Consider the following 22,610-nt stretch of genomic DNA (forward strand, 5'->3'; position numbering starts at 1 on the left):
TGAATTGGTTGTTGTGGTTTGATTGCTGCGTTGTTTTGTGATATGTGGATTAGTGGTGGGAATTCGGTGACTTTTGCTCGGCGGGTTTGTATTTCGCCATCGAAGGCAAAACGACTTGTTAAGGGAACAATGGTTTCATCTGTTGTTGAATCTGAAGTTGTTTTTGTATTTGTCTGGATGTTTTGACTGTTTTCTGAGTTGATAAGTTTTATGTGTTCTTGTCCTGATATAGAATTAGTTATTCCTCCAACAAGTTGTTTTATAGAATCTTCGAAATTTTGTGCAATCTGCGAATTTGGTACAAGTTCAAATTTTTGTTTTGGAGGTGAGTTTGTTGTTGTCGTTGTTGGTGGTATTATTGGTACTGCTGGTGATGGTGGTCCTGGTGGCATGTATACTGTTGATAAATATAAGCCGTCTTTGTTTTTTGTTGATATCTGAGGTTGTGTTTGCATTTTTGCAGCTTGAGGGTTGTATACAGCTGAGACGAATGGTGTCTTGTCGTAAATGTCTGTTTTTATTACAATTGGTGTTGTTTTCTGTGATTGAACTCTGTTAAGTGGTACTGGATGGAATTCGGTGTTTGCTTTTAATTTCTGGAGTTGATCCTGTAGATTATTTTCTACCACTTTGGTAATTTCTTGGTGGGCTAAGTTTGGGCCGAAATTAGAATTGAATTCTGATTGGATTTTCAAATTCTGAAGTTGATTCTGGAGGTTATCTGCTACGGCATTGGTGATTTCTTGGTAGGTCTTCATTTTCTCAGAATCGAAATTAACCAGTGATGATTTTTGTGACTGTTGTACATTAGAATGGAATTCTGTATTGCATTTTATCTTCTGGAGTTGATCCTGAAGATTATTTTCTACAACCCTAGTTATTTCTTGATGTGCTAAGTTCGGACCAAAATTAGAGTTGAATTCGGATTGGATTTTTAAATTCTGAAGTTGATTCTGCAAGTTATTTGCTACGGCATTGTTGATTTCTTGGTAGGTCTTCATTTTTCCGGAGTCAAAATTAACCAGTGCTGGTATTTGGTATTGTTGGGCATTGGAATGAAATTCTCTGTTGGCTTTTAACTTCTGGAGTTGATCTTGAAGATTATTTTCTACCACTTTAGTAATTTCTTGATGATTTAAATTTGGACCAAAGTTAGAATTGAATTCAGATTGGATATTCAGATTCTGAAGTTGATTTTGAAGATTATTTTCAACTGCATTTGTAATTTCTTGATACGTCTTCATTTTCTGGGCATCAAAATTAACCAATGAAGATTTCTGTGATTGTTGGGCATTGGAATGAAATTCTGTATTAGTTTTCAATTTCTGAAGTTCATTCTGGAAATTATTCTCAACAACTCTAGTAATTTCCTGATGAGATAAATTGGGACCGAAATTTGAATTAAATTCTGATTGGATTTTCAGATTTTGAAGTTGGTTCTGCAGGTTATTCGCCACGGCGTTATTAATTTCTTGATACGTTTTCATTTTTTCTGCATCAAAGTTTACCAGTGAAGATTGTTGAGATTGTTGTTGTGTATTGGAATGAAATTCTGTGTTAGTTTTCAATTTCTGCCACTGATCTTGAAGATTATTCTCAACAACTTTAGTAATTTCCTGATGAGCCACATTAGGACCAAAGTTAGAATTAAACTCGATTGTGTCTTCAAATTCTGCAGTTGATTCTGTAGATTATTCTGAATCACATTTGTAATCTCCTGATACGTCTTCATTTTTCCGAATCAAAATTCACCAATGAATTTGTCTGCGCTGTTGAAAATTTGAACTAAACTCAGAATTACCTTTTAATTTCAGTAGTTGATCCTGTAGATTATTCTCAACCACCCTAGTAATTTCCTGATGAGCCACATTAGGACCAAAGTTGGAATTGAATTCTGAATGTACCTTCAAATTATGCAGATTTTCTGAAGATTATTCTCTACCACCTTAGTAATCTCTTCATGAGCTGCATTTTTCTGAATTTGATTCTGATTCACTGCCAGAGAGTCAAAGGGAACTACTTTTACCATATCAGGAAACACCTCAAATGGTTTATACATGAATGTTGAAGTAAGTGGCGAAAATTCATCATTGCTCTTCAGTTTATCAAGTTGCCCTCGAAGATTGAATTCTACAACGTTTGTAATTTCTTGATGAGACTTCAAATCATTCTGATTTTGAATATTTTTTAATGTTTGACTATTCTCAGTCTTAGAATTTGTGAATCTTCATTTTGACTGCGATCTATTTCATCTCGAATCAAAATTCTCACATCTTCATCTTCCAAATCTTGTACATTATTATTATTAGCTGTTTTAACAGCATGATTATTATTTGATTGTTTTTGGAAGTTGTTAAATTCTGTAGTTGGTAATAAATACGAACTGGAAACAGTTAAACCTTGATCATCATTCTTGTAACTAAAAATTTTAACTTCTTTAAAATTTTGTACAGAATTCTGTGTATTCTCAACTTTTTCGGCATTTTGATGGTTGAAATTTTGTAAATTTTCTTTCACAATAATTTGTTGAAAATTTGTAGGTGATTTAAGTTGCCACAGATTTTGTCCGATTGAATTCTCAACAACTTTTGTTATTTCTGCATGTGCATTATTAGAACTTGCTTTATTCTGAGCTTGTGTCTTAACTTCCGCAAACTGTTCTCTGAAGTCTTGCGATTTTACGAAAAGTGGCAACCATTTAAAATCTCCTTTCTGTAGAGAAGATTCTGTAACTGCTTTCAAATCATTCAAATGTTTATCTTCATGAAAAACAACGTTAAAAGTGTTCTTATTAGAAGTTGGAAGACTGAAAGTATCAGGACCATCACCTTTGAATTTTCTAAGATCAATATTTGCTTCTGGGATTAATTCTGTTGTTGGTTTCTGTGTAGTAGTAGTAGTTGTTGTTGTTGTAGTTGTAGAAGTTGTTATTCTAGGAACAAATTCGGTAATTCCACCAAATTTCGGCAAAGATCCAAAACCACCATTGTAATTATTCTGTGAGTGACCAGAGTATACATTTTTCACATCTTGGAAATTCTGGAACTGTATCCATGGTTGTTCGTTATGATAATCACATGGAGCTTCATTATTCTCAGTCCTGGCAGGATAAGGCGCTGAATATCTACCAGGATACACAGAATATTCAACATTTTGGTCTTGATTTCCATTCGTTTCATGAATCTCTTCTTGATGTGGATATATATTATATTCATGCCAGTCGGAATCAAACGCATTCTGAAAGTGTTGATTATTTGTTATTCTTCTGAAGTTGTCCAAAGAATTTCTAAATCTGTCAGAGAAATGTCTCTTATTACGTTTAGTATTCTTCATTTTGGACATGGAAGATTTGGAGTGTTTTTCTTCTTTGTCTTCTTCATCAGAATCATCTCCAATGAAATAATCTAGAATTTGATCAAAATCATAATCATAGTCATCATCATCTTCTTCTTCTTGGTGTTTATTTTTGTGGTTTTTCTTCGTTTGATGCATCTTCATGTGGAAGATGTGTTTTGGGTGGTAAAATATGTGGCGCCATTTTGTGTGGAGACACATGTACCTTCATATCATGGGTTTGTATTTTCGGCGTTGTGGAATAAGTTGGTTTTGGTGGTAAAACATTTGGAGCCATTTTATGCGGCAACATATGAACTTCCATTTTGTGTGTTTGTGTTTTTCAGTTGTAGAATATCTCCTTCTAGGTGGTAAAACATTCGGGACCTTTTCATGACTTGACACATGAACTTCCATTTGAGTTGTAGTCGTAACTTTCTGTAGTTGAAGTTGTAGTAGTTGTTGGAGTTGTAGACATTTCCGGAATATGATGTGTTGTAGATTCTGTAATTGGCTGAGATTCACTCATTGGAGTTGAGGACATTTCTCTGTAATAATTTGATGTCTCATCTTATTCCTCATCCTCATTCTCATTCTGAATCTATGCATATTCTCAATCATAGTTGATGGTGTGGACATGGCCATCGTAGACATTTTCTCATCATTATTTATCATCATTGTTTTATCTGAAGACTTCTGGACTTGCATTTGTATATCTTCAATCTTTTTCATTTCCATATTAATCATTCTCATCGTGGTTGATTTGGGTCTAAATGGAGAAGTTGTCGTACCCATAGGATCACTTACAAACAACCTTTTCCTTTCAGCTCTTACCCCCTCCTGTTTTTCTTGTTCTTTTAATAATGTTATAGGTAATGGAAGTAAATCATCTTTTTCACTAACACTTTCTAAAGTTTCATCCATTTCATCATTCATTGTTTGTCTGGTTAATCTTCCTTCTTTATTATTATTATCATTGTCATGTTCTGCTTTTACTTCCAGAAACAACCTTTCTATCTCATCCTGTATGTATTCATCGTCTTCTTCGGGTTTCAAATACCTTTGATCATCCATCTTTTTCTTTCTCACTAACACCATTAACTTTTTATCGTGATTTTCTAACCTTTGTTCGATATTATCCATGATTTCGGTTAGATCATTGATGTTTACATCTTTCGCCAGTCTTAGAATTAAGTGATCCAAATGCTTGCCTTCCGCCAGGTGTTTTAAATGACGATGGTGTAGTAAATTCTTAGTCAATTCTTCAATTTCTTCTGGGGAATAACCTTCGGGAAAAACAAGACTTACAGGTATTTCAGATGTTGTTGTTGGAGTAGTAGTAGTAGTAGTAGTAGTCGATTGATTGAAGATCCGATTCAGATTGAGATTCTGAAGTTAATTCTACATTATTATGTACTGGTTCTAATGTAGTTGGATTTTCGGAAGATAAAGTCGTTGAATCATCATTATTTTCAGTTGTGGTTAACAATATTTCTTCTGAAGTTGAAGTTGTAGTTGTAGTTATTTCACTTTCTTTGGAGAGAGTAGTAGTCTCAAATTTTTTTTCATGTTCTTCTTTTTTCTCCTTTAGAAGTTGTGGTGTTACTATTTCAAACACAATTCTCTCTGGTCTTTCTTTATGCATCCTTGGAGTCACTTGAGATGTCATTTCAGATTCAGATTCTGTAGTTGTTGGAACATTTACTTCCATTTTCTGTGCTTCTATCATACCAGACATTATTCCTACCAATTGTTCTAAATTTTGTAACCTTTCCATTAATACTGTAAATTCTACATCTTCATTTTCCTTGTTATTAACGTTATTTATTTCTGTAGTTGTCATATCATCAACTTCAGTTGTATCAGTTGTATGAGTAGTAGACTCTGTAATGAATTTTCTTCAGTTGAAGTTTTAATCTTTGACATTTCATTAATAACCTCTGTTAAAATATGATTATCTACTATGATCTCTTGCGGAGTTTCTCCCGAGTCATTCTGATTATCAACCAGATACAGAAGTTGGTGCGCCGGATCTTCTTCTTTATCTTCATCGCTTTCTTCACGTTCTTGCAGGGGATTGGGTTTGGTTGTGTGAGTTAGAATTATTTCCGCCGGGAAATATTCTTTACCCATTTGTACGAAAACTTTTTCAGGATTTTTTTCTGCGTTTATTGGTTTCTGTGCGAATTCTGTAGTTATTTCTTCAATGGCAATCATATCCTCTGATGTAGATACATCAGGTTCCAAAGTAGTAGTTTCTAAGACTGGTTCTGTGGTAGTTTCAGAAACATCGGAATTTTCTACAGTTTGTCTTCGTTTTCTTAGAAATACATCATCATCGATATAATCACTCTCATGGTAATCCCCAGTATGATGTCTGTGTTGTTTTCTAACATTGGCATTAACTCCCCAGTTTATTCCAAGATGGACGTTTTTCTCAATCTCAATTGGTGCGCTTGTTGTAGTTGTGGTGGTTCTACGATTTTCATAGAATCTACTCTGCCAGTTTACATTCAGGTGAAGACTTCGTTTCCTCCTTTGCAAATTCTGAAGTTTATTTTCGTCACCTTCTTCTATACTTAACAGAATTTCAGATTCCAACAACGCATTTTCTATTACATCCGAAACCAATTTATTTACATCTGTATTTCTTCTTTTTCTGAGAGTATTTGTTTCTTCTGCATTTCCATTACCTTTGACATTTAGATAAATAATATTACTATCTAAACTTTTCTGTGTCACAACATCAGGTCTTCCATTATCATTAAATTCTATATTAGTAATATCAGAATCTAACTCATTGTTGTCATCCCCTGGTTGATTTTTCTGTGTCTGATAGGAAAGCCGATAATCTTTCGAAAACCAGGAATGTTGCTGTGGTGGTTCCTCTGGGAGATAAGTCAGAATAAAATTACACGTCCGCATGATTAAATTCAAAATTTTCCGTTTGAATAATAAGTGACTCTGAGAAAATGCAGAGTTGTAGAGTTTCTGCAACTGGAACATTCCTGAAGTGTTCATTCCGAAGATTCCCATCACGTTTGTCATCTTTGAGATCATGTGGTCCAAAGAAAATGATGTTCCAATGAAACGTTTGTTTCTTACAAGCGACGAATCGGGTTGGAGAATATTAGTTTCCGAATTTTCTTCTTGTTGAACTGGTGGTGCAGTTGCAGCTGCTATTCCAAGAATGAGGAATAGCATTATGCAACGCAGCCATACTTTCCATTTCTAAAATGATTTAAGAATAGTTAGAGTTGTCGTAAATTATTCAGTTAAGTATTTAATTAATTTTATATATGTTAACACACTATCTTACTTACTATAAATAATTATTTTTATTGTTGTTTACGTTATTAAGGAGTTTGTACATAAAAGCAGTGATTTTATGAAGAAAAAGTAAAAAGAGTTGAATCAAAAATAAAAATTAAATATAAAATATTTATCAAATTGTTTATAGAAATATTATGGAATGAATTAAAAGATATTTTAATTGTCTTTAACACTGCGTCATTGTTTTCAAATTATTTAAATAAATACAAGTTTTGTAGCCAATTTTATGAGCAAAATCAAGTGACAGAACACATTTTCTGTAAAATTTTGATTTCAAAATTAAAAATAAAATATTTATAAAATTGTTTAAATAACTATTTGGTATCAATTCATAGATAATTTAATTGTCTTTAATACTATGGTTTTATTTTCAAATTATTTAAATAATTGTGACTGTGGTGATAATTTTTATTAAGAAATCAAGTTTTGTACTGAATTATTGTAAATTTTCAATTTCAAAATGAAAAATAAAATATTTCTAGAAATGTTTAAATAAGTCTTTTGGTATCAGTTTATAGATTTAATTCTCTATAATACTGCATTATTGCTTTTATTTATTTAAATAATTACGAGTGTAGTAAACAATTTTTTAAACAAAATCATATTTAACCGAATATTTTTGGTAAATTTTAACTTTAAAAATAAAAATAAAATACTTTTTAATATTATCTTAGTATAAATTTAATAATAATATATAAACAATTTAATTGTCTATAATTTGACACCACATAAAAACAAAAAACTTACCAATTTCATCTTGATTCACTTATTCTCAAACTTTGCGCACATAGGTCTTGATAATTTAAAGGTTCACGTCAAACTGACGAAATTACCAATTTGCGGAATGTGAGCGGGTGCAGTTAGAAAGTTGCCCTTGCAGGTAATTAAAGGGAAAATTTGGTTCCACCTTCCGTTAATCACCTGCCTAATAGCAGACGATTAGAAATTTCTCGAAATTCAAATGACATCACAAAAGCATTGCATTCAAAGTGTTTAAATGTTTTAAAATTTACTTATACATACAATAAAATCAACAATAATAATTCATACACATGTCGAAGAATAAAACGTTTAAATATGCCAACATTTAAAACTTTACATGTATTGATAAGAAATGTACAATTTCATCATTTATTGTGGCGCGATTTTAATTGAATTGTTTTCAATGTTTAGCATTTATTTATTTATTTATGTACAATTCGTCACACGCAAACATTAAAGGGGAGAGTCGGAGGTGGAGGTGTGGAGAATGGCCAAGGATCATTGCAAATGTCGTCAACAATTATTTGATAAAATTTTGATTTGAAAAAAAAATTAATTTGAAATTAGTGTCGTTGGTTCATTCTCAGGCGTTGGCATTTCCTGCTGCACTTCTCGCTTGTAAAACAATTTGCTTTCCGGATGCCATCGCGGTGGTGCATCCGCTTGATATTCTTCTTTCTCAATTTCTGTCTCTAACAACTGCAAATTTATAAAATATATTACAAAATTAATTTCTAAATATAAAGATTATACTTTCTAGTACTAGTAGTAGTACTAGTGTAGTATAAATGTATTTGTGATTGAATAAAAATAACCGCTCTGGAAATCAAATTACGACGAAGCTTTGAAGATGCGCGTGGTTGCGGTGAAAGTTACGTAACGCGACGAAGTTGTTTTTCTTGTTCGAGGATGGGCGTTGTTTTAACTCGTCGATGCATTAACGAAGCTCTCGTTTTATGTGTGTGAGTGTAATACGATAATGATTATACGATATGAAAAAAAAAATGAACGCGTTTTGAATTCCGGGAGGCCGACCCGTCACACTTTCACTCGTTAAATTAGTTATCCCGAAATGTAGCATTCTTTATTTTTTAATCAATTTATTAGAAGTAAGAAAAAATAATGAATAAAATGACCAGTACCTTAAATACTCTACTCACTTCTTTCAGCAATTCGCGCAGTTTGTCCAGGCGGTCCATTTTGCCACCTCGTGTTGGGAGATATCTTGCTTCCGCTTGAAGATTACACACCAAGAGGACCAACCCTACGACGAGCAGGATTTTGGTAACGCAGGTAACTTTCATTTTAATTATTTTTTAATTTTTTTAAATTTTTCTAATGTGTTTTAAAATAAATTAAGTTATAATAAACTAATCGCGTGTTTTCGCTGTGTTTTGTTTAGTTTGCGGGATGTTTTCTCGTCGGTATGTTGTCGTGGACTGTCGGGGTGGTATTTATATCGTCGAGGGTTTTATAATCCTAGAAATGTGGAAATGGCAGTGAAAAAGATGAGCGCGCAAGATTCGGGGATGGTTTTCCCTCTTCCATGGGGATGAAATCAGCGTGGGCGTGCGGAATGCCGAGTGGGGATGTTTTCTGTTTCTACTTGCATTTGGTAAGTAAATCTTTGCAATATGACTATGAGTGGAATATTAATCTGCGTGAATGCGAGTGGATATGTTGTGTAATTGAGGAACTCGTTATTTAGCGTTTTGTGCGCAATCTGTAATAATTTGTAAATTACACCCGGTAGTACAATTATTCTGATTGCATCGCATCGCATCTTCGCTGTGCGTTGTGATGTGGATTGGATGGCTTCATTGAAATCGATTTGCGGGCTTCTTCTGGTGCAGTTTGATGATGTGGTGGCAATAGTTGTCGTTGGATTAATGCGTTATTAAACAAATTAATGATTGTGCTGACCCACATTCGATGAATTACTAGATTAATTGGATTTTCGAAAGTAACACTTTGTATATTGTTAGGTGTTGAGCGGAATCATGCTGCAATTGAGATTGTTTATGAATGAATAGTATTTTTTGGTTTATTAGATTAGTTTTTAAACTGAAAGTTACTTTTTGGTTCATATAATATTAGATGCAAAACTTTGTGTAACTCGCGGTTTTCTGGGCCGATTTTGTTGTTCTTTTCGATGGTTTATAGAAGATGAGTTGCTTTATTATTTTTTGTCGGGTGTCGTTTTTCAAGTGCCTGAAATGTTTTAAAAACGTCTCTAAATGTTTGATTTCTTGAAATTTTTGTAACATTTTTAAACAAAACGCCCAGGATCTTGTAGTTTTTGCGATCAATTTCTTTTGTTTTTTCGGTATTTTATAAAAGAAGAGTTATTTTGTCATTTGAGGTCTTTTGAATACATAGAAATGCCCTATAGCGCCCTTAAAACTTAATTGTTTCAAATTTTCAAACCCTGTGGGGAATAACACATAGAGGGTGTTATTCCTTGATATTCTCTACTGATGTCACTGTTTCTTTTGTTATTTTAGTATGAAAGAGTTTCTTATGTATTTTTGATTCATTATAGTCTCCAAAGCGTCTGAAAAATGTCCTAAAACCTTCTTCAAAACCCATTACCCTTTTTGTTTTGTTTTTAAATTGATTTAACATGCAGTAGAAAGTACCTGCATCTTATCTGTTTACCTGCTTGACAAGGTGTGCGTGTTTTGGGATCTGTGTTCACAGGTGTCGTCTCAAATAATTCTTTGCATATTTTGATAATTGGGGACTATAAAAGGTTGGTTTGAAGTCAGTTTAAACCAGTGGTTCTCTGCACTGGCAGGGTCAAAACCATATAGTATTATGCAATCCGGTGCTATTTGTGTCGGTTCCCAGCTTGTCCCCGGGGTAGAAGTGTAAGTCTGGGTTTTTTTTGCCGGTAAGCAGTTGGTGGTAAGTTTGGCGCGGCGTCCTTTCCTTCCTGTCCTGATGGGTATGCGTTGCATAGTCGGCGCATGCTTATCATCCTTCAACGGGTCCCTTCCTGGTGCGCATGCGGGGGTGCCTCAGGTGCAGGAGCAGTACTTGTACTGAGGCACTTTCTGGGCGTGGTGTGAGTGTGTGTTTGTGAGGGTCCTGTGTGTGTTTGTGTGGGCTTTGTGGGGCCCTGTGTGTTTGTGTGGGTCCTATGTGTGTGTTTGTGTGGGTCCTGTGTGTGTTTGTGTGGGCTTTGTGGGGCCCTGTGTGTTTGTGTGGGTCCTATGTGTGTGTGTGTTTGTGTGGGTCATGTGTGTGTTTGTGTGGGTCATGTGTGTGTTTGTGTGGGTCCTGTGTGTTTAGCCTTTTGATCGTTTTGGATGTTTGCATTTTAAAGAAAATGTCCCCAACAACAAATTTATTGTACGAGGGTCAAAACAGCTATTTTTTAAAAGTGAAATCCAATTACGTCTCAAAATGACACATACTGGGTATAAATTGTTGCCAAATGTATACCATTCCTCATTTCTTTTTATTCTCAACATTTTATTTGTTATTTCAAGCCATATAAAAACTAAGGTCAAGTGTACTCGTATGTTCCACATAAATCCCAAAACCCACAAAGAAAGACGAGTAGATAAAAGAACGGAAACAGGCAAAATCTACGAAAATTCCCTTAATAAATGCAACAGGAACTCCAGGATTGATCGCGCGCAGGAAGTTGCGTATGATTCTTCAAACTTTCCAAGATTGATTATGATTAAGCGTTGACAAACGAAAAAAACCAAAAATTAAAGTCAAAGAAAAACTTTGTTTTGTAACAAAATATTTATTCGTTGTTGAGTTTTTATCTTTATTCTGCTGGGGCGTTTTAAGTGTTCTGCGTTGGCGTTAGTAATACGATTCTCGACGTTCTTGCGGGGACCTCAAGAACTCTTTGGAGATATACTGGTATCTGATCTACACACATCCGACGACATGTCGACATTAAAAACATTAAGTCGTTAAAAGTCGCGCTGCGCCCGTGCAGAGTCTCTTTGTGTGCCCGCGAAAGGGTTGGGGGGCGGCTGGCGCCGTCGCGGGCAGCCAGACCGACGCCAAACTTTCATCGCGCGCTCTCGCTTCTTCGCCTGCGAAGGGAATCGCGTTTCCGATTGATAAATAGAACATAAAGGCCCACACAGCCAGCCATAACCAAAATAAACGAAGTGCACACATACAGGCCGAGGGTGACGCCATTGATGACGTTATTCCAGTTGTGAATCATCATAACGTAGGGATGCGTTGCTTTGCCAAGAGTTACATATGCTCGGGTACTTTGTGTGGTTGCAAGATGGCGGACCATCGGAAGGATGACGTCAAGCGAGGTGTCCTTGCTTTTTTGTTCGCTGCCATCGCGTCGAGACTAATCGTCCTTACAAATTGTCCTTCAACACTTTTCTTGTGTTGCTTTTTTTTGTTACAGCTTGTCATAAGATGACATTTATTCATTCTTATTAAATAAATTGGGATATTATACGGTTTTGTTTGCTTTTTGTATGTTTTATTGTATTTTTTTAGTTTTTGAACAGTTGAATGTATTTAATATTTGATTTTCTTGTTTATTTGTAGAGCCAAAATGAATGTCAACAAACGTGCCAAGATTTTACGATTGCGATGCCGTTGAGATGAACTCAAACATGATGAGGATTATCGACTGATGGCGATATTATTGCCAATGATTTGCAATAATATACGCGTAGTTATTGGTAAGTTAATTAAATTTATTGGATTAATTTTAAAATACTTATTTTATTGCTTTTCTTTTTAGGTTGCAAATGGCGCTAAACAACGAATACTAGAGAAGACGGGATTAGAAGGGATACTTTTGAATTCATGGAACCCACGGACATTATTATTGTGCAGGTAATTAAATGACTCTTGAGTCTTGTTGCTTTTTAAGTATTTATTATATTTTCTTGTAGGGCACAGTTTGCATAATGGATTACGTTTTGGATCTCTCATTGGAAGGGCTGCGGTATTTCCAAGGAAAGCCTGGGACAAACTTCAACTTCAATCACCGCCAACTTGCGCTTTTTGATCGATTTGGTCTTTAATTTTGGTTATTGTATGAACGAATAGTTGCGGATACTTTGCGGTTTTTATTTGACTTTTCAAGGGGCCAGAAATGTTTTGAAAACTCCCTTAAACTTAATATTTATGTTTTGAGTAATTTTTACTAGGTGGAAATCACCCTGTATTGTGTATTATTATGTTCAGATTTTGTTAATACTTTTAAGCTATGTTGCGGAAGCACTCCATCACAGAATGCATACCCTATCCACTCCCTAAGCCCTTTGGACGTGCCCTAGAAGTCCCTTCAAAGGTTGCTATTCTTTGAAATTTTCTAAAAGTTGTCGTGGAAAACACCCCGTATATCCTGAAAAAATAATGCAATTTGGGGTTTTCATGCGTCAACTTATAGATGAAGAGTGCCTCTACAAAATGAGTACCAAATTCAGCCTCTAAACCCATAGGAAGTGCCCTAAAAATCCCTTCAAAAGTTGTCATTTCTTGAAATGTTCTAAAAGTTGTCGTGGAAAACACCCCGTATCTCCTGTAAAAATAATATAATTTGGGGTTTTCCCGCGTCAACTTATAGAGGAAGAGTGCCTCTACAAAATGAGTTCCAAATTCACCCTCTAAACCCATGGGAAGGGCCCTAAAAATCCCTTCAAATGTTGCCATTTCTTGAAATTTTCTAAAAGTTGTCGTGGAAAACACCCCGTATCTCCTGTAAAAATAATGCAATTTGGGGTTTTCCCGCGTCAACTTATAGATGAAGAGTGCCTCTACAAAATGAGTACCAAATTCACCCTCTAAACCCATGGGAAGTGCCCTAAAAATCCCTTCAAAAGTTGTCATTTTTTGAAAATTTCTAAAAGTTGTGGTGGAAAACACCCCGTATCTCCTGTAAAAATAATGCAATTTGGGGTTTTCCTCCGTCAACTTATAGATGAAGAGTGCCGCTACAAAATGAGTACTCAAACTTCCCTCTAAACCCTTGCGAAGTGCCCTAAAATGACCACGGAAAATGACTGATTTTTTACTATATTTTTCAGATTTTTGTTAAAAGGCTGACTCCATTTTGTATTATAATTATCTTTAGTCGAATTACAAAGCCAAATATGTAATTTTTAATTGTTATAATAATATTTTTGTTAGAAAGCAATAAAAAAATTCTTGGATTTTATTTCGTTTGAAATTATTTTCGCCTGAACAATTTTTCCGATAAAATATTTTCGGCCGAAGAACAGGGTGGAACTTTTTTCGTTAAAATATTTTCGATCGAAGAACAGGATCGAATTTTTCGATTAAAATATTTTCCTGCGAAGTCAAAATAAAACTTTAAATGCCCATAACTCCTGAACTAAAAAGGCTAGAAGGAAAAGGACTTCTGATCCTGAATGCTTAAAAAATTCTCTATTACATAAGCTATTAAAAACATCAAATTCTCAATTTATTATTTCGTGTATGTGTGAATGCATGTGTGTGTGTGTCCAATTTCAAGCCGAAACCAGTGGTAAAATCGAGTTGTGTTATCCGGATCACAGAAAGTTGAGGAGGCTGAAACTTTTCGCGGGATTTTTGACTATATCTTTCTCTCTCTGACTTTGTATCACCCTCTCTCTCTGTAAACTTTCGCGGGATTTTCGACTGAATTTGAAATCTATTTTCTGCCTCTCTCTTTCTCTCTCCGTCTCTCTCTTTCATTTCGTTCAATTTTGCCTCGAAACTAAGGGAAAAATTGATTTAAATATTAGGAACCCAGAAATGCGAGGAGGCTGAAAATTTTTGCGCGATCTTCGCACGAATTTTAAATAATTCCGAATTATTTTTAAAAACTTCGCCGGAAATTTTCAGATTTCATGGAAAAAATGGGCCAAAAATGCCAACTTTTAAGGGTTTTTAAGGCATTTCTAGGCCCTTTAGGGCACCGGAAATGATATCAAACGATGAATCAACTCTTTTTCTACCAAATAAAGCAAAGAACAATCAAATTGAACCAGAAACAGCCGAGATACAGGGCGTTTTCGAGGGCGTGTTTCAAAGAATTGCAAAAAAGGGCGACTTTCAAAGTAGGTTTTAAGGCATTTGTAGGGCCTTTAGGGGGTTGAAAAGTATATCAAACGATGGAGCAACTATTCTTCTACAAAATGACGTAAAGAACGCTCAAATTGAACCAGAAACAGCCGAGATACAGGGCGTTTTCGAGGGTGTGTTTTACAGATTTGCAAAAAAAAGCCGACTTTCAAAGTAGATTTTAGGGCATTTGTAGGGCTTTTAGGGGGTTGAAAAGTATATCACGAGATGGAGCAACTATTCTTCTACAAGATAAAACAAAGAATGCTCAGATTGAACCAGAAACAGCCGAGATACAGGGCGTTTTAGAAGGCGTGTTTTAGAGAATTGTGAAAAAGGCCGACTTTCAAAGTAGATTTTAGGGAATTTGTAGGGCTTTCAGAGGGTTAAAATGCATATCAAACGATGGAGCAACTATTCTTCTATAAAATAAAATAAAGAACGCTCAAATTGATCCAGAAACAGCCGAGATACAGGGTGTTTTCGAGGGCATGTTTTAAAGAATTGCAAAAAGGTCAACTTTCAAAGTAGATTTTAGGGCATTTGTAGGGCTTTTAGGGGGTTGAAAAGTATATCAAAGGATGGAGGAATTATTCTTCTACAAAATAAAACAAAGAACGCTCAAATTAAACCAGAAACAGCCGAGATACAGGGTGTGTTAGAGGGCGTGTTTCAAAGAATGGCAAAAAAGGACTACTTTCAAAGTTGATTTTAGGGCATTTTTAGGGCTTTTAGGGAGTCAAAAGGTATATCAAAAGAAGCAGCAACTCTTCCTCTTTGAAATGACATAAAGGATGAAAAAAATAAGAAATAACCGAGATACATAGTGTTTTTGACTGCGTGTTTCACAAATCTTCAAAATAGACGACATTAGACATAAGAATGACATAAGGACTTGTTTAGGGTTATTCTGGACCCTTCAGGAAGTAGAAAAAGCAGTAGATGATAAAGAAACCCTTCCTCTAAAACATAACATAAGAATCGTCCAAATCGAACAAGAATAAGCCGAGATACAAGGCGTTTTCCAGCGCATATTTTGTAAATTTGTAAATTTGTAAATTATATCATAATAGTTATAAGCAAGTTATAAACAATTCTTCTGCAAGCTGTTAAAATATTTATTTGTTGCTTAGCTTCATCTTGTATAATAATTTATTTCTGGACATAATAAATATAAACTATCCAAATATACACAATTCTTCGTTTTGTAAAGCATCAAAAACCTTGATTATTCAAAAATAAGCATTTCATATGATATAAATAAGTTATCTCCATTAAAACAATCTAATATATACTTATAAATTCAAAAATATATCATATTATATACTATTCTTTTGATATATAACATTGTGGTCATCATGATTGGTCATTACTTCAACTTTAATACATTGTAACTAAACATACCTTACTCTGTTTGATTTTCAGTTAGATTATGCCATAATTCATGCCTGTGGTCAGGATAATGTATCATATCCAGCCAGTGTTTGAGTCGTTGTCCTTTTGATCCTGCTCCACCAATAACCAACCCTCCTAGGTAGTCATTAGGTTTACCAAAATCTTTATCCCACACAGCTATGTGCAACGCCTGCGTTGCCAATTCATTAGGACGACTCTCAAATGCGAATTCTTCGTTGTAAACAGGATTTAAACATTTCCTCTTCGTGGTGGTTTTGTGTTTTCGATGATATGGATCAGGCCGGAGGTGTAGCTTGACAAACGGATCTGAATATCCGTTGTTATCCATCGGTAGTAAATTTGCACAGCGCATTATTGTTACAAGCAGTGCCCTTTTCTTTGTGTTATAACATAAAGAAATTAATATTTGTCCTCGGGATGTACCGTAGTCATCAAACCATTCTGTTAGTTCAAGTCCAGGAACTTTGTTTTCTGGTGTGAGACGTTCCAATGGAAGAGTTAACTAAAAATCAAAAAGTAAAATTAGTATAATTCAAAAAGTATTGGATGGATTTATATAATTTAAAGCTCAGATTAATAAGAAATGCATAAACAATCGCCAGTGATAATTTTGTAATGATTGTTTAAATAATACGTGAGTTATTAACAAAAACTGGACTGGAAACTAAAATTTGTCACTTTTAACACAAAAATCTAACAAAATTTACAATAATTTAATAACTATCTAACCGATTGTAATAATTTAAGCTTTAAATTATAAACAATTAATTTATTTATCAGATCTGAAAGTTTCAATTCTATAGGTTAATTGTAAACATGCAAAAATTCAAATTTACTTAAAATTTTCTTCAAAAATTAAAATTTCTAAAATTATACTTACATAAACAGTGTTTTGAACTTTTAATTTCGCAAGTGGCACCCTTATCTCTCCCATATAATCATCCCCATATTTATCATCATCCACAACAATCACATGCAGCGCTTTCCTCGCCAGATCACTCTCGGTAATCTCATAAAAAGTAAGATACTCATTAAACTCCGGATTCCTCGTCTTGTGGACGGTTTTAGTCTTGAGCCTTGTGGACTTGTTGACGCTGGGAAGCACATTGATCTTGCAGTACGGATCGCTGAGGCCGTTTATGTCCATCGGGATCAGATTCTTGCAGCGATAAATCGTGCAGTGGAGGGTGGACGTGATGGGGTCGTACGTTAGCGCCAATTCCATGATCCCCAGGGACGCGTCCAGCTGCTTACGTTCATCGGCCGGGTTTTTGAAGATGGACGCCAGGCTGGAGGCGCCCGGTGAGATGCGGTCGTCGCTCCAGTAGAGTTCGGAGACCGAGCGGGATAAAAGTGACTCTCGTCGGGACATCGTATCGAAATCGTAGCCTTCGTCTTTGGAGATTTGCGACTCGGAACTGCTTGCTTGACGGGAATACTCCAGAGAGTCTAAAAGTGTAGGTATTAGTGATTAATATATTATAGTTATATTACAATTTAAAAGATTTTTTTGTTAAAAATGTATTTTGAAGCTAAATTACTTTAAAACTAATTGACCAATTTGTATGTTTTAAGTTTTTTTTTATGGATAAAATTATAAACAATTAATTTACAAATTTTGAATGAGTTTGAAGCATTTATTTAAAAGTTATAGCAAAAAAAGTAACATTTTACCTCTTTTTATATTTTTTTGAAATTTAAAATCTAAATAACTTCTAAACTAATTAATATATTTGAAAAATTCAAAACTTGTTTAATAAAGCAATAAAATGTTCATCACCACTCCAAATTTCATCCATGTACATACTTTCATTTTGAAATTATATCAAAAATACTTAAACTAACCAAAAACGCTTTAATATCAACTTTAAACCTTAATAATTACCAAATTAATACTCCAATATTCAAAAACTTGACATAATCTGATAAACAAATATTTCCTCTACCCTGTTCTAAACTTTCAACCTAATCCCTGTAATATTATAAGAATAAAAGACAAAATAATACCTTGAAGTTGAGTACTCTCAGTACTTGAGTTCCTCCTCTCGACTTTCCACATCCGTGGCTTCGGTTCATCGTCGCTGCTATTGTCTTCCTCGTCGATTTTAGATTTCCTTGCCATTGACGAATTGATAGGTGGTGGCAGTACAAATTTTGGGAAAGATTTGAAGAACCAGGCGCCTGATTTCTTCCAAACTTCTCTCGTTTCCGAACAAATCAGACACAAACAACTAAAACACAAAGTTAATCTGAGTTTAAACATGAATTACTCAAAAAGTAATTAATATAATTTAATCATTCAAAGTTTATGTAATTGACAATTTAAATGAGTTTAACATAAATAAATTTAGCTTTTGTAATGTTATAATTGATTGAATTATATTGATTTTTGTAAAAACGTACAAAATATTGAAATTATTAATTTAAAATTTTAATTACTCACAAACTATTCATGCCATTTTAAAAATTAAAAAACTAAGTTATAAAGCAATTAATGTTTAATATATGTTGGTAATTTGAGTAAATTTGAACCATGCACTAAAAAGTTACAACAAATTTTCGAAATGGAAAAGTTTCACAACTAAAATTTGCATTCTTTTACATTTTTTAGGTTAATTCTTACCTAATTGATCCATCAATCGAACATTTATGGCAAACACTCTGTTTGCAGTCGTTGCAAGTTAATTTCTGCGTTCCAAGGAAACCAAAATGCTCTCCACAAAGTAAACACTGCTTCTGTGTCTTCCCAAGTGCATTTCTTCTCAGTTTCTCCAATCGTTCCATCAATTTTCCAACTCGTTCCTGCTCCATGCACTCCAACTGCTCATTCCGTTTAATTACCTCGATAATAGTCTCTTGTTCTTCGATATTTATCGGCTCCAACTGCTGCCTCTGCCCGTACGATGATGTTTTCACGCTCCATCCTGTTTTTAACCTGCAAACAACAACAACAAACCAACATAAAAGATTAAAGTCAAAATATAAGTCATATTGATTGGCACGCATGCGCAGCATGTGTCTAAGTGTTTTTCAAGCTGCTGGTAATAAACAATTACGTGTCAATTTTCATGCTGTGCGGAAAATGAGAAAAAAATCGAGTTACAATTGGAATTAGGGTCAGCGCGCGCCACGTTTATCGGTCGGCAGGAAGTCTGCGCGTCGGTTTTCTTCATCAGCCGCCCCCAACCGCCCCCGCATTCTGCTATCGGCGAACATCGAACCTTTTTAGCGCACGCCGTGTTACTTGCGAGGCGTTAATGTGGTTGCAATTTAATATCGAACATGCTCGAAGACTAAGTAACATTTAATGTTTCTTAGCGTTTTATTGTTCGCGCAATAAAAGCGGAATAACTCGCGAAGTTATGGACCGATTTATATTATTTAAAGTGCTTTTTATTAAGCGGTAAAGTGGCAATGTAACTACGCAATTTCAAATGTGTGTATTTAATAATAAAAGATTTATTGTATAAAATGTGGAAAGAAATATTTTTAAGAAAATTATGAAATTGTTTACTAATTGAATAATAACTCAAAAACCAATAAAAAGAATTTAAAATTATAAACGTTAATTTATGTATAATTAGATTGGTAATGTTTATGCAAAGTTTTATTATTTTTCTTTAGTAATAACAAAAGTTACTACATAAAAACCTAACCAAAGTTTTATTTATTTTATTTTTTATTTGTTTGCGCGATAAAAATTTGAATAACTCAAGAAATTATCAACCGATTTTTATGATTTAAATTGTATTTTTTCAAACATTTAAATGACTATTATTTTGATTAATATGAAACAAATATATTAAATAATACAAAAGATATTGCAAAAATAGTAACAAAAAGCAAATAATTACACTTAATTTGAAATTGATTACCTTTTCATTAATAACTCAAAAACTAATAAAGATAAATTACTAATTTAAACTTTAATATAACCCTAAATAAATTTTAAATATATCCACTGAATTTCATATCTATATTTTAATTTAAACCAAAGTTATAACCAAAAAACTAAAAAGAAATTGATGCAAATTATGACACATTTTTACCCAACGTTAATTTGCCTCAAAGCTTATGATACGCATTTAATGTAATAAGCATACCAGCATGCTGCTGATAAAAAGCTCGTTATCACTTTCGTTTACCATTGTTATCAGTCGCATGCAGGATTGTTTGTCCGGCTGTCATTGACACAGTTAGCGCGCGCGCAATCAATATGGAAATGATGAAAATGTAGTTACAAGTGCAATAAACACGCTTCATCTTCATGCTTTCATGCTAATTGCAAATAGCAATCAGTTTTCGATTAGCTTTGAACGTATTACAACTCGAGACTTCTGGAGATTAGTACGTCTAAAGTGATTATTCGCTTGAGTTATTCTTGAAGACACAGAAATAGTATATTATAAATATAAATTTGATTTGGTTTAGTTTTTTGTTAATAACTTTTTTTGTAGAAGAGATATTAATAATTTTTAAATTGATATTGGAAGATGAGTAAATTATACATAAAATAACGTTTAAAAAATTTAATTTAGTTAATTAATTTAAAAGTTAGAGTAAATTAAAATTTGAATTAATTTGGATAGATTTAGAAAAAAGTTTCTTGGACTTTTGTTTAATAATTTGTTAATAAAATCAATAATAACAAATATATATCCATAAAATTTTGTACAATCATAAACAATTAAATTTTACACTAATGAGTGTCAAAAATATTAAAATCGATTAATTAGTTTTTAAATTATTAAACTTTAAAATTTAAAACTAAAAATTTACGTAATTTTTTTTATTATTTTACAAAAATTGCAATAAATAATTATTGGACCACACAACTTGCATGCAATTAGCAACATATATTAACAATAAATTGTTTTACCAAGTACACTTTGAAATTTAATAATATATTTAATAGTTTTGTTGTTATTCACTAAAAATCTAAAAATAAAATAAAATCTTTGACTTACTTTGCTCTCAGTGATAATTGACGATCGTTCGGACATACGAATCGGTTCTTGTTCTCACCCAAATCAACCATATTGACACATCATTCACACACTTCAAATATAAACAAATCAATTACCAACCACAATTAATACCCAAATTAATCAAAATTACAATAATAACTTACATATTTACAGTTTAATCCAATAATTCAAAACAAATTTCTTTAAAATTTCTTTAAAAATTTCTTTGAAACTTATTCTATCAATAAAATTGTTCAAATAGCAACAATTTATGTTAATAATTATTCGAATTGTTTGTTTATATCGTTGTAGTAACAATTACAACGCAGCTGGGACGCGTGCAACGTGCAGACTGTTTGCAGGATGAGTCCCGCGGTGTGGTTCTGCACGGCGGCGTTGCTGGAGGCGGCGGCGGCGGCGGTCGCGCCAGGCAACTGTTGCTATCGCACCGCGCCGGCCCCCGCACCTCACCCAACTAACACCGACGGAAACTGACGACATCGTTACTGTTTTCTATTCGGAGCTCTCACGCACATCCTTTGTTTTATTATTGGCTTGAGCAGGATCGCCGGCGGACGAGCGTTTTTATTACGCCAGGGGGATATTTTCTAGCGGTGCATTCTTCTCTAAGATAATAAAGTGGAATTTTACGGGTAGTTTTCTGCATTTTTCTGATATTTTTTCAAGCGTACGTGTGTTTTTTCAAAAGGGAATATTTTGATAAAAGTTTAAATTATTATTACGGCTAAACTATTCGCATAATAATTATAATTGTTTATAATATTGATAAAATAATTAATAAACTATAATTGGTGAAATTTTGGTTTATATATTTGTAATAGAAAATTATTTAATGCGGTTTTTGTAAACAAAAGACAAAATTTTCTTAAAAAAATTAATTTGAACTTTGAAGTGGAATAACTATCAAAGTTCTTAATAAATTTTAAAAATTTAGAGCTCAGTTTATGCTCAATTTAATAATTAAACAATGTATTAGATTTACAACTTTTTTAATAAACGAAAAAATGTTTTACGTTAAGTTTTATGGAATTTTTCGTATTTTTTGTAACAAAAAAAACGCTACATTTTTGTTTAAACTTTAAATTATTATTACGGCTTAACTATTTATGCAATTTACAAAATTTAAACTGCTATCAATAAAGTAACTAATATTTTATAATTGTGATTAATTTTGTTAAAATATTTGTTATGGTTAATTATTTATTGCTATTTTATTGAAACATATCAAAATTTTAGTTTTAATTTTAAAATTTTGATTTTGAAGTAAAATAACTCAAAAAGTTATAAAGCGATTTTAAAAATTTTGACAATTGTTTATGTAAAATTTAATTGTTAATCCCTGAACCAAATTATATAACAATATGTTAATTATTTTAGTTTTTATCAGCATTTTTGTAAACAAATCACAAAACACAATTTTTCTTCAAAACTATTTTGTAACTTTAAACATTTATATCATAAATATTAAAAACTAATTTTTAACAAAATTACCTTAACAATACTCGCAATTAAATTCTCCATCTCCGTCATAAATTTCCTTTTCAATATCCACCACAGGCAGGAAAATTATTCAAGTGTAAAAACCGAAAGGATAAAAGAAGCACTCAGAATTGCGAGAATTGCGTTAATCCCGCCGGCGTCGCATTAAATTTCACATTTTCCATATTTCCGCGTCCTTCCAGCCTGCCATCCATCACAAACAGACGTGCAAAACGGAAAAAACCC

At 33.4% G+C, this 22,610-nt stretch overlaps 1 protein-coding gene and 1 long non-coding RNA gene across 2 annotated transcripts in view; one reads left to right on the forward strand and one right to left on the reverse strand.

The window, feature by feature from the left end:
* Positions 1-13,591, forward strand: part of LOC135803483 (uncharacterized) — a 32,958-nt gene extending 19,367 nt beyond the window's left edge. Inside the window, exons 3-7 of the long non-coding RNA XR_010550821.1 lie at positions 8,598-8,721; positions 8,831-9,043; positions 11,971-12,107; positions 12,170-12,264; positions 12,324-13,591. This is a non-coding gene — a long non-coding RNA (uncharacterized lncRNA). The remainder of the gene's footprint in view (positions 1-8,597; positions 8,722-8,830; positions 9,044-11,970; positions 12,108-12,169; positions 12,265-12,323) is intronic.
* A 1,993-nt stretch (positions 13,592-15,584) lies between these two features.
* Rph (Rabphilin) lies at positions 15,585-21,191 on the reverse strand. Its single transcript, XM_065316838.1, has 6 exons — positions 21,029-21,191; positions 20,865-20,955; positions 18,521-18,832; positions 17,905-18,128; positions 16,778-17,346; positions 15,585-16,399 (listed from the first exon to the last, which is right to left on the reverse strand). The coding sequence occupies exons 2-6, from the start codon at positions 20,933-20,935 to the stop codon at positions 15,887-15,889; spliced, it is 1,689 nt and encodes a 562-aa protein (XP_065172910.1). The 5' UTR covers positions 20,936-20,955; positions 21,029-21,191; the 3' UTR covers positions 15,585-15,886.
* Positions 21,192-22,610: the final 1,419 nt, after the last annotated feature.

This window comes from Atheta coriaria, unplaced genomic scaffold (assembly GCF_025399875.1).
Source record: "Atheta coriaria isolate IRGN ID8LTWV9N9 unplaced genomic scaffold, Caltech_Dcor_3.1 hic_scaffold_2_pilon, whole genome shotgun sequence".
Taxonomy (NCBI): Eukaryota; Metazoa; Arthropoda; class Insecta; order Coleoptera; family Staphylinidae; genus Dalotia; species Dalotia coriaria.

Excerpts from the sequence above, each read along its gene's own strand:
- Rph (XM_065316838.1), bottom strand. The coding sequence starts at position 20,935 with ATGGTTGATTTGGGTGAGAACAAGAACCGATTCGTATGTCCGAACGAT. Across the intron at positions 18,833-20,864 it reads CAATTATCACTGAGAGCAAA|GTTAAAAACAGGATGGAGCG; the intron begins GTAAGTCAAAGA and ends TGTTGTTTGCAG. Across the intron at positions 16,400-16,777 it reads AAGTTCAAAACACTGTTTAT|TTAACTCTTCCATTGGAACG; the intron begins GTAAGTATAATT and ends TTTGATTTTTAG.